At 38.5% G+C, this 12,343-nt stretch overlaps 1 protein-coding gene across 1 annotated transcript; it reads left to right on the top strand.

The window, feature by feature from the left end:
* The first annotated feature begins 345 nt into the window (after nt 1–345).
* Nucleotides 346–5,084, top strand: wdr54 (WD repeat domain 54). The gene is made up of 9 exons (XM_039649952.2): nt 346–1,110; nt 1,282–1,344; nt 1,421–1,487; nt 1,631–1,687; nt 1,805–1,932; nt 2,037–2,137; nt 3,210–3,372; nt 3,584–3,658; nt 4,278–5,084. The coding sequence occupies exons 1-9, from the start codon at nt 877–879 to the stop codon at nt 4,407–4,409; spliced, it is 1,020 nt and encodes a 339-aa protein (XP_039505886.1). The 5' UTR covers nt 346–876; the 3' UTR covers nt 4,410–5,084.
* The last annotated feature ends 7,259 nt before the right edge of the window (nt 5,085–12,343 follow it).

Raw genomic sequence — 12,343 nt, 5'->3', positions numbered from 1 at the left:
AGATAGATAGATAGATAGATAGACAGACAGACAGACAGACAGACAGACAGACAGACAGACAGACAGACAGACAGATAGATAGATAGATAGATAGATAGATAGATAGATAGATAGATAGATAGATAGATAGATAGATAGATAGATAGATAGATAGATAGATAGATAGATAGATAGATAGATAGATAGATAGATAGATAGATATCTATGATAGATCTAAGATAGATATACACTATTAGTGAATTAGTGAATGAGTGAACGAGTGAGCGGTTTCGGACACAGCCTATGTCTTTAAGACGTTAAGAAGCGTGCGTCACTCCGTGTAGCGCAGATAATTGTGACGTTCTACACACAGGTACACATGTCTGCGCCGTCACTATGGCTGCAAGAGACGCGAGATGGTGGTGAGACCTTGCTTGAATATAATTAGACAATAAAATATCCATTATACTTCTTTTCCGACGTTGACTTGTCCAATAACATGCGAAACTGCGTATGTTATTTCCATATTAGGCGCCGTTTTATTAACTAGTGGCACTGAAACGAAGAGGATTAACAGGAGAACCCATTTTCCTTCATTCAGGCTTGGCTTGAATTGACGTTAAATTTATTTGTGTACCACGCGCAAATACATGGTAAATAATAATGTCTGGGATTAATTAATGTCAGTGTTTTGTAACTGGAAAAGAAGCATACTTCAACTTGAACCAGGCTGGACATTGCGCTAAAATCCGATTTAACCTTAGTGTTGGTTTGAACAGCACCGTCCTAATTCTCTAACGTTACTAGTCTCAAGAATCTCTCAGGATTTACAATTGCCCATTTTGTTTTGAACTGATTTCCAAATCAACATCCCTACAACATCCCTACTCTTCAAACATGGCGAAAATGTACCACAAAGAGAAAAGCATTCCGATAAAGAGCAGCGCGTCTGCGCTCTATAACAACCTGAGCGTCCTGCGCATCGCGCCGCGCTGCCTCACCTATTTCACCGTGGTCCACGCCAACGTGGTAAACATGGTCAGTGCGTCCTGGGACGGCCTGAACTATTCCCACCGACAGCTGCAATCTAAAGAGGGCAATATGACCACTAGCTCCTCACTCATCATGCAGGTAAGAGGATTTGAGCTCTACTAAAAACTGTTGATTATCTTATTTTAGTGCAGTTTTGCTTACATTGTTTTAATGCTGTCACAATTTAACGCTAAATTGGTAGGCTGATAGTACTTTTCATTGTTTTAATATTTAACACTAGATCATATTGAACTGATCTTTGTCTGACAGGCAGCCTGGTGTGCCCTGCCCGCGAGAGATCTTCTAGTTCTCACTTCTCAGAAAGGAATTCAGGTGGGTCAAGTGTTATGACATGCTCTTTATATGCACGAGAAACATGACTTAAACTAGGCCCATGTTTCTTCATCAGATGTATGAATCAGATGGATCGATAATGGTCTATTGGCATGCCCTGGACACACCAGAGACCCCCACAGGTCAGTGCACACCTCGTTTAACATAAATAACATAAATGTGTTTATTCATTTTTCAGCTAATTTGAAGAAAGATCTGTGTGAAATTGGTTGTGATTAACTGCATATACCTCATAAAACTGACATTATGTGTCGGAATTTCCCAGCTAAGGCAGTGTTTGCCCGAGGGATTGCAGCAGTGCGGGAAAAATTCATTTGTGTAGGTAAGTGGCTTCATCTATCAACAGTGGATAGTAAATATCTGTCTGTTCTAAGGAAGCCATTTATTTATTTCCTTAGTGTGTAAAAGTGCCCCTTTCCATTCTTCACACTTTTTTCAGGGGTCTCATCTGGCTCAGTGCTGGTGTTCGACGTTCCCAGTAAAGGCAGTAACATCACCCTGTCTGAGGTTTTGGAGGAACACAAAGAGGCCATTACAGACATGGCATCCGAGTGCTCAGGAAGTCTGGTATTAACTCATTTTTTATGAGTTTTATTTGTCATGTTTGGTTCAGTTGATTTAAATTATTGGTGGCTCAAATGTTTTAATATTGAATTGACCTCTCTTTTCAGGAGTGCATTGCTGATTTAGTAAGCGCTGATGACTCTGGCCTCCTCTGTGTGTGGAAATCAGGAGAGGATTTTCAACTTCTCAACAAGATCCCTGGTTTTGAGTATGTTAGGAAGTAACACTCACTACACAAGAGACAATGGGTTTCATTCATGACAATGGGTTTCATATTCTATATAATTTGAACATAAAGTGGTCGTTCCCCCAAACTCTCCTCTTGATTGGCATGCACGCTGATTTTTAATTGGCATACTTCCCACCCATGAGTTACAACAATATGTGAATTATGTGTACAAGAATCCTGTGGGATGTTTTGGACTCCCTTCTTAGGTTTGGCACCAGTATATTGCATAGATGCAAAATAATAATTGGCCATATTTTTAACAAAAAATATTTAATTAATGTGTTAAGCTTGCTGACAAATGCTGGTGCTCTGAATAATCATGTTCTATAACTATAATTACAGACTGATCTCATGAAATGGCGTATGTATGACACGGCAATTCGTATTTCCATTTTTGGCGTGCTATCAACACGCAGAATCGCTTTTCAGCGTGTTTATGAACGCTGTTGACTTAACGTTACATTACTTTATATATAAATATATGACCTACCCCAACCCCATCCCTAAACCTACCCGTTGCTGGGGTTAATACCATTTATGAGTCTTCCACTACCATCCTGGGGAAAAAATATCACTCCCCAGATGTAGATCTACATTTTGCTTCGTTTTGCTCGGACATTTAACGGCGTGTACATACACGCGGAATCACTAGGACATTTAACGGCGTAGAATTACACGCGGATAGCTCAAAATGCGTATAGATAATACGCCACTTGACTTGAAAGTGGCGTGTATGTTTACGCAAAAGTCATGATGTCATGTTGACAATTAAAACTGTCTGTTGTCTATCATTTTTGTTTATCAGTGAAATTAATTTTTACCATTAGCTAATTGGATAATTAATTAACTTTGTGATTATATATTGTTATGGTAAATGCAGTTTCAGTTTGCCTAAAAAAACCATAAAAGCACCACTTCATGAATCCGAAAATTTACATCAGAACAACTTTACAAACGGTTTACACAAAAGTATTCTGCCTGTGTTTCATGAAGTATACCGATACATCGTTATAGTGCATATATGATTGAAATGTGTATCCTCTTCTCTCAGCACAAGTTGTTCTTCAGTAAAACTGTGGAAGGGCACAGTCATTGCAGGCTATGGGACAGGACAGATCCGTCTGTATGAGGCGGTCACGGGTATACTGCATGCAGAGGTCAATGCTCATGCACGCTGGATCTACACACTGGACATTGCCCCATTTACTGGCCTGGTGAGAAAAGATGTATTCAGTACAGTCTGTGTCTTACAAGTAATATATGGATCAGTACATATGTGCACTTTGAGTCTAGTAATCGTATTATTTAAATACATTTTGAGCACAAATAGCCTTAATTAAATTAAGTTTTTCATATTTAGGTGTATTCTTAAAATGCTAAACTCTCATATACTGTTATTTTTTTTTCCTTTGTTTGATGAAAAAGCTGCTCTCTGCAGCAGAAGACTCTTGGGTTAGAGTGTGGCATCTGAGCTTGACCCCAGAGACTAACAGTGTAGAGGTAAAACCCGTCACAGACATACATGGCATTTCAAATTTTGGGGTCAGTTTTTGTTTTTCAGCAAGATGCATTAAATTGATCAAAAGTTACAGTAAATACATGGATAATGTTAATATTATATCTATTTTAAATAAATGCTGTTCTTTTGATCTTTCTATTCTTCGAAGAATCTTGAAAAGAATAACGGTTCCCACAAAAATATTAAGCAGCACAACTGTTTTCAAAATGTATAATAATAATACGTTTTTGAGCAGCAAATCAGCCTATTAGAATGATTTCTGAAGAATCACGTGACACTGTAGACTGGAGTAATGACATCAGCTTTGCCATCACAGGAATGAATTACATTTTAAAATGTTTTCAGAACACAGTTATTTTAGATTGTAATTAAACTTCACAATATTACTGTTTGTTACTGTATATGTGATTAAATACATGCAGCCTTGGTGAGCATAAGAGCAAACTCTTAACTAACCCCAAGCTTTTGAACAGTACTAGAGCTGCATTAGTCCAAAAACATTTGACTTGATATTTTGTTCTGGAGTATTCAGTGTTGCAAAGCACTTTATGTGTGTTCAGCTGATTTCAGACGGACTCAGCATTTCTCTGCCCTTTCTAGATCGAGCACATGTACAATGAGTGTGTGACTGACACGCAGATCTGTGGAGCCAAGTTCTGTGATGGGGACGGCTACGCATTTGCAGTGACCGGCTATGACTTGAGTGAGATTATCCGCTACACGCAAGCCTAATCAGCAATACATCATGCAAAGTCATGTCTTGGCAAAATATTGGTGAATAAATTGGTGCATGATAGGCAGAGTCAGGGGGCAGAGAATGTTTTCGTAAAAACCAAAACACACTATCTGAAATTGCTTAAAAAGCCCCACTTGAACACCATGAGGCTGTGTTAAGTATATCTACATGACTGACAGTTGTAATGAATACAAAATAAACTTTTGTGCTCAGACATAACAAAAGAGAATCTAGGTAGAGAAGTATCAAAGTAAACAAATGTTAGAAGAGGTAGTTCTGTTTTTTTTTTTTTTTTTTTTTTTGCCCCTTGTATAATTTATTTAGTAAAGGTATTTACTATTTAAAGTGTTACTGAAAAAATGCATTTTACCTCAATAAAAAATTTGAGGTCCGCAATTGAATCAAATGGAATGTGATCATATTTGTGTTTCAGAATATCAAAATATATAAATATAAAATATATTTTATTTAATGTGCAATATTATAAATATTGCAGAGGCTATAATGTTCTTTATATTTGTCAAAATAGCCTTTGAAATACTCGCATTGTATCTAGATAGTTATTTCAACTTGGTGTAAAAGCAAATACTTTATATTTTTTGTCGGTTTCATTGTAAGAAATTGTCAGTGACAGTTCAGGAAACTATTAAAAAATAAAGAAATAGGTTTCACTCATTGTCTGTGGCCTTTATTGCCATTAGAAATGTGTACCAGTAGATGGCAATAGATCTTACATGTTTTTTGAACACTTGCAACATTTGAGATCGGAATTAAAACAGATTTATAAAGATATCACAGAACATAAATTAGGGTAAGAGTTGTTAATTGTCTTCAGTGTCATCTCTTTGAACTCGTAAATTTTCGATCAACTTCAACTAATTTGACATGTTTTTGTAGATTTTAACAAGAGAAAATCTTTATTTAAGCAGCATTTTTTAATCTTTGACTAATATATTCAATACTGTTAACTTCAGTCCCTTTGCGTCTCTGTTTGCCCTTAAAAGACAAAGAGGAAGACTTTGATTGTCCTTCATACACGTGCTGATGAGTCCTTTTTTCTTGATGTTCACCGTTATCACGCTAATGTTTTGTTGTCATTACATCATTCATCTTTGTAGGTTTCTCTTTTTTAGGTCAAAGCAGAACACCAGAGGAATGCGCATTATCACGCCAAGCTTTTATATTAGTTATCTGTTGAAATATCTTTTATGCTCATTTGACTTTTCCACCATAATATTTGTGCCCGTACTGTTAGTCTGTTCTGTTGTTCCCTCATGTATTATCCACACATGACCTCCCTTGCCAGCTTGTTATTGATAAAACACCCCATGCCTTCTTATGTAAGACTTTTAACTTTGTCCTATGGATGACACTATGTGCCCTATATCTGTTATCAAGAGAGAGTGAATATCAATGACACATATAGGGACAGACCTAATAGACTGAGAAAAGAGCACTGACCATCAGGTTTGATGGTGGACAGAGAGGAAGAGAGTCCAGAGAGAGTCGATGAGACCTCCAATGGCTGTGGATTTAATGGAATTATGTAATGCTGCCGTGCGGCATTGGAGCACAGTGAGATGTGTTTAAGGTCATTGTGTTTAGTGGGATCTGTGTTAATAAACACTATGGCTGGTTTACATGGTGTGTGAAATTCAATAGTGCTTTCCAGACACATCAGATCTGTGGCCTCCAGGGGGTCGCAGTGTTTTCAGTTGGGAACCGCCAGTCTGCATGGCACAATGCAATGCCAGTGGAAACTTAGATGCTCATTTATTACACTTAGGTGGATTTGATGCACTTAAATTTTAGATTATTCACCCAAAAATTATGTCATTAATGACCAAGTCATTATGTCTTTAATGTCATCCAAGTCCGTAAAAGACCTTGCTCGTCTTCAGAACACAATTTAAGATATTTTAGATTTAGTCCGAGTTTTCTGTCCTTTTATTGAATGTATGTATATTTATTGAATACTGTACTTGTCCAGAAAGGAAATACAGACATCATCAAAGTAGTCCACGTGACACCAGTGGGCTAGTTAGAATTTTTTGAAGCATCGAAAATACATTTTGGTCCAAAAATAACTAAAAATACTAATTTATTCAGCATTGTCTTCCGGTTCTGTTGTCAATCCGTGTTCAGTGACGCTGATGACGTAAGAGTACAATCAACTTGGATGTTTAAGTCTTAAATTGCATAAAATGACTTAACTTGTAGTTGAATATTGTATAAGTTATAAAAAAAAGTGCAATTATTGAGCATATAAGTTTTTATATTGATATGTATAATATGGATTCATATTAATTTTGTTTCGATTTCAGTTAACTTTTAATTCATTTCAAATAACACATTTTTAAATAGTTTTTAGGACCTTTCATTTTGATCTTTTTTTTGATCTTCTGTGATGTATGCAGGCTTCTCCACTCATTTAGACCACTTAAACAGCCCATTCTCACCCCCAAGGCGTCACTTAACTGACGCCTTGGGAAGCATTTGGACATGCTTCAATATCTGACGCTTTAGGCGCCCTTTAGCGTCAGTTAGATGACGCCTTAAGGCCAATTTATACTTCTGCGTCGAGGGTACGCCGTAGTGTACGGCGTTGGCTTCGCATGTAGGCGACGCCGTTGTGAGCATTTATACTTCTGCATTCAGGTATTGGTTGCTCTGCAGTACTGCTCCGAAACGCTTGGAGGCGGCGTAGGGTTTTAATGTTCCACTGTGTTTAGATTCCTCGCGGCTAGGTTACTACAAGCAATAGCGACTGAAAGAGAGTGGATCATGTTGGAGTTGGAGCTTATTGGGGTGAAAAAACAGTTCATTTTAGTGAAATTACTAAAACTGAAAGGCAGAAATGAGAGAAGACGTCGGAGGAGATGGTACGTGTGGAAATGCGTGAGAACCCAGATAGCAAACTGACATTGAATCAACGTGGAAACATGACATCGAAACAACGTTGATCTGACATTGTTTTGCTCATCGAATTAACGTTGAACCAACGTCAGACGCGTCATTCTTTCAAAACTAACGGAAAATCAACTTGAAATCAACGCGTTGTTTCAACGTTATGAAAGCAAACCAATTTTCGATTTTCATTTAGCTTTGAAGAATGCCGCGTCTGACGTTGGTTCAACGTTAATTCGATGAGCAAAATCAACGTTGTTTCAATGTCATGAGAGACGTCGTTTCCACGTTGATTCAATGTCAGTTTGCTGTCTGGGAAGGTACGTGCGGAAATGCGTATGAGGAAATACGACGCTACCAAGCCGACCAATCACCGATCTTGCGGTCCGCGTCGTCGCGACGCGTAGTTACATTTTTGAAGAGGTGCGCGTCAGGCAACGCGGAAGGGTACGCGGTATGGGACGCGTCTGTGCGTATGCTACGCCGTACCTACTGCGCGCACCCTACGCAGAAGTATAAATTGGCCTTTAGGATTGCGTGTACCCTACCCCCACCCCACACCTAAACCTAACCGCGTCCTCTAACTGACGCTTTCCTTTAGCGTCAGTCAGGTGACGCCGTAGGATCGCGTCATGTAAGTGACGCTAAAGGGCGCCTAAAACGTCAAATATTGAAGCATGGTCAAAGGTGATGCCTTGGGGTGAGAATGCGTTGACTTAAACCCTGTCCTTTCTCACAACCGACAGCAAGTTCACTTTCAGATCCGCCTCATTCAATCGTCAACCGATTGATGGAAGCAAGTCCTTCCTTTTTTATTTTCTTGAATACGTTTCACTTGGATGTGCCTAACAATGCAGAAGAAAATATCTGTTGCTATACTTCAGTTTCTTCTCGAATTAAAATGTGTTTTATATTGTCTAAAATCCCACGGGGTAAGAAAAGCCCATGCATTAGTTGAAGAAACACTCATAAATGAAGGCCTATCGTGCTCTTATTCAACTTGACAGCACATGGACACATCGTTTTATCTTTAATTAACCCTTGGGATTTAAATAAACATGCATTAGTTGTTTGCTGGCTTCTGTACTTGGTATTAGCTAATCGAGAGGCTCATTAATCTGAATGGAATATGTTTTAATTTAAGATGTTACATGTTTATTCATGTAAATGAGATGGAGAGAGGATTTCAAGGACAGTACAAACGCACGTGACTACAATCATAATACTCACCAGACGCATGTCTTTTTATTCAGGAAAAAGAGATTGAACTGGCTTTGAATTGTGGATAATAATCTGTCCTTTTAAAACATGACAGTTTATTCACTTTCTGTCCTGCCGGTTTGTCAACATATTTTTAGCAATAGACGAACGTGACCAGGCTTTGATGCTCAGCAAACAAAAGCCACTGGACGAATCCCATTGATGTGAATGATTAATTTGGAAATGACTGGGTGGAACACGCAGCACTCACTCTCCCTTCCAAAACTTTCCAAAATCTATCGGCCTTAGCGCAAAGCCTGCTGGGAAAGCTTTGCTTCACAGGGATTGACAAAGTAATTCCTCACCAGTCTGGAGCTGAGGAGAAAACAGACGCAAGGAGGAAATTGGGGAAAAGTGTCTCTTGAAAATAGTTCATATAAATAGACTGGAATCAGCGGGAGGGGGAAGGGGGATCAGACACACAGACAAATGCCGGATGAGAGAGAATGACTGGATAGAAAGTGGAGTGAGAAAGAGGTTGTGATTCATCTGGGGACTGAGACGTTTGCACACTCCACCCGCTCCAACAGCTGCCTCCATCTCTTCTGCTGGGTGCTGTTTGTGTGATAAAGAATACAGAAAGAGTGAGCAGTTTTAAAGATATGTGCTACCTATGGAGCGCTGCACAACAACAAAAAGCATCTTAGTCATGCAGTTTCATGGTCACACCTCGAATCTGACTTTCATTTATCAAGTAGGCCTATTTCATTTATGAATCAGACAGTAACGAAGCTGGTTATGATCACTGATCAGTCAGGTCTTAAAACCTGTGCTTCAAATAAAACAATCCAAATGATCCAATCAACAAAATAGGACTGGAAAATATCCTTTTTCTTTCCTTTATATTATTTTCTCAGCATTTTATTCTAATGTTGATACAAACATCAACCAAGACACGTAATGTGGTCATATCATGTGAACTCTGAAGTCATTTTCATTGTAAGTTCCTCATGAATTTGTCGTTACTGTTTTTACCCGTGGATGTAATTTCAAGAAATTCAAAACAACTTCTTGTTCTAAAATGAGCCGTCCAGGCAGTGACCTCAAAAACATTTTGCTATTTTTTTAATGAATTGAACTGATACAAAATATCAAACCTATTTTATTTATTTATTTATATTTAGTCAATGTGATTTTTACACAGGTATATTAGAGTAACCGTAAACAACTTGTAGCAGTTTTCATCGAAGAGCATACATAATTAAATTCTGCATGTATTCTGGAATCACAAAATGATTCATGATTCATGAGTTCCTTTGCCCATATAATCTGTGAAAGCTAATAAGGTCAAGCGTATTTGGCTTGCTGTCCGCAGTGGAGGGGCTCGATGAAGCTGCTTCAACTCAAGCTTTGATACACTCCCCAGTGGGACTACTAACGCTTGGATGATGAGGATGGAAGCAAGATGCCTAAATCATGTTGGTGGAGTTGGGGAGGTGGAGGGATGCCAAACAGCTGATGCCAGAGCAAGGTGAGTGGCTGCTTACAGTATGTGCTCTGGCAGTTCATTGAAAGATTAGGTTCACTCCTTCCGAAATTACTTAGTGAACTTCACTTAATTAATTTAATACATTAACACTCACACTTTCTGTTAATTAAAAAGGTTTGAAAACAAGTAAAATTGTCATAATTACAGTAGAAACGCCAGAGGAAACGGTGTCATCATGGGGTGACTTTATTGGACAATGGGAGTAAAAAAGGTTAAGAACCAGATTTAAGAGGAGGATTACAAATCTCAGTGAAGGTCCCTGCAAAGAGAAATATAATGAACGATTATAGTACAATTACTCTTCATTTTGCCTTTCATTATAATTCAGTTCAGCCCATTCTCATCCCAAGACGTTATATAACTGACCCTTTTGACCATACGTCAACATTCAACGTTTTACCCTTTAACATCAGTTAGATGACGCTATCTAATCCTAACACTACCCCAGATCTAAACCTACCCGCATCATGTAACTGACGCTAAAGGTAAAGCGCCAGTTGGATGACGCCCCAGGATCGTCATCTAAGTGAGGTTAAAGGGTACCCTGAAATGTTGGATGTTGACGTACAGTATAAGCGTCAGTTAGATGACGTCTTGGATAAATACAGATCCACACTCAGTATCTTACCTGAGAAATCATGGCCAGATAGTGAATATTCTACATTAATGAACCTCACCTCTTTGGTGTTTTACTGTTAAGCTACACTGTGTAACTCTTTTAGTTTATTTTTTAGCTAAAAACACTTATAATATATGTGCTCATTAATGTATATTTACTTCATTCAAGTAATAAAGCATTCTCGTGAGTTTATATAATAAGGGGTTCTGATGTCGGTCGCCATGTTGTCCCTCCATCTTGAAAGTACATAATAGCCAAAGAGGGACATACCCGTTAATTCAAGCGTCACCTTTTGCGTTTACTTTTGAGTTAACACTCATGGACGAGGTCGAACTGGAAGCCATTAAACTTGGACTACATTGGCCACCGTAGGAGTTAAAATGAAATCGGAATTGAGAGGAATAGACACTAATATTCACTGGATGGTCATATACCTTTTCACCGCTAGATGGGGGTAAAAATCACACAGTGTAGCTTTAAATAAACATGCAAGCTGTAGTGAAATGGTAGCATAGCATATTAGATATTAAAAATATCAATATTACATTTTTTCCAATGTCTATGTCATCCTTAAAGGGATAGTTCACCCAAAAATGAAAATGAAGTCATTAATTACTCACCCCCATACTGTACCGACCCTGTAAGACCTTGTCGCGCATGCGTCAAGGAAATTTCTTGAACTCTCATCTCAGACCTACAAGGAAGAAAATGAATAGTCGAATGAAGTCGTTACTTTTGTTTGTTTGTTTTTCGCACAAAGAGAATTCTCGTCGCTTGATAAACTTATAGTTGAGCCACTGTAGTCACATGGAATATTTAAACATTTTCTTCTATGACTTTCTGGGCCGTGAAGTTTCAATTCCTTAGGAGCCTATGTAGCAGTGATCCACCTCTCAAATTTAATCTATGTACAGGAATTTCAAAGCTTCATTAAAGTGGTATTTGTGTATAAAAATCAAATATGTTCTTTGTCATCAGTCTGAATTATCACCTCAATTATTATCAGACACGGACATCCTGAGGCAGGTGTAATAGCACAGCAGGATAGGCCACAAGGGCGTGAGTTTGGCACAGAGAAATGAACAGACAGCCTTAAGGCTTGTCACTAGCAAGCAGGCATCAGATCAACACGTTAGCAGGGGCAGAGCACTTGACAGTGGAGTGCTGTGTGTTTGAGTGCTGGGGACCTGGGGTTGTGTAGGGGCGACTCGACCGTGACCACACACATTGGCCCTGAAAAGTGAGATAACAATAGCATGTGTAAGCGTGTTTGTGTGTGTGTGAGCGAGAGTTAAAATCTGATCCAGGCTATAGACATTATGTCTGTGTGTGTTAAAATATCATTTAAAATGTTTCAAAATAAAGTTTGGAAACTGGTTCTAAAAACATAGGGTGAATAATCAGTTTCCATTCTCAGTCGGCTGTTCAGCTGATGAAACATCTTTCCAAAAGACGTACAGTAGACATTAACCTTTATAAAACCATTTTGAAAGGTGAGTTGTGAAAAGTGCATGTAATCTAGGACCTGTACAGCACATGCCATTATAAAGACTGTCTATCTTCACAGCCTCATTTTCATTCCAGTATTAATTTGATCAACCCTGACTTAAGTTTATAGTCAGAGTTTCCTGGCGTGCTTCTCAATAGTCAACGCA

The sequence above is a fragment of the Pimephales promelas genome, chromosome 4, assembly GCF_988280905.1.
Source record: "Pimephales promelas chromosome 4, fPimPro1.hap1.1, whole genome shotgun sequence".
NCBI lineage: Eukaryota > Metazoa > Chordata > Actinopteri > Cypriniformes > Leuciscidae > Pimephales > Pimephales promelas.
The sequence above is the reverse complement of the archived record's forward strand: the minus strand, read 5'-3'. Positions and strand labels throughout refer to the sequence as shown.

Bases quoted from the DNA above. Each gene is read 5' to 3' on its own strand.
- wdr54 (XM_039649952.2), top strand. From the start codon at position 877: ATGGCGAAAATGTACCACAAAGAGAAAAGCATTCCGATAAAGAGCAGC. The intron at 1,488-1,630 runs GTCAGTGCACAC...GGAATTTCCCAG, and splicing joins CACACCAGAGACCCCCACAG to CTAAGGCAGTGTTTGCCCGA. The intron at 3,373-3,583 runs GTGAGAAAAGAT...TTGATGAAAAAG, and splicing joins TTGCCCCATTTACTGGCCTG to CTGCTCTCTGCAGCAGAAGA.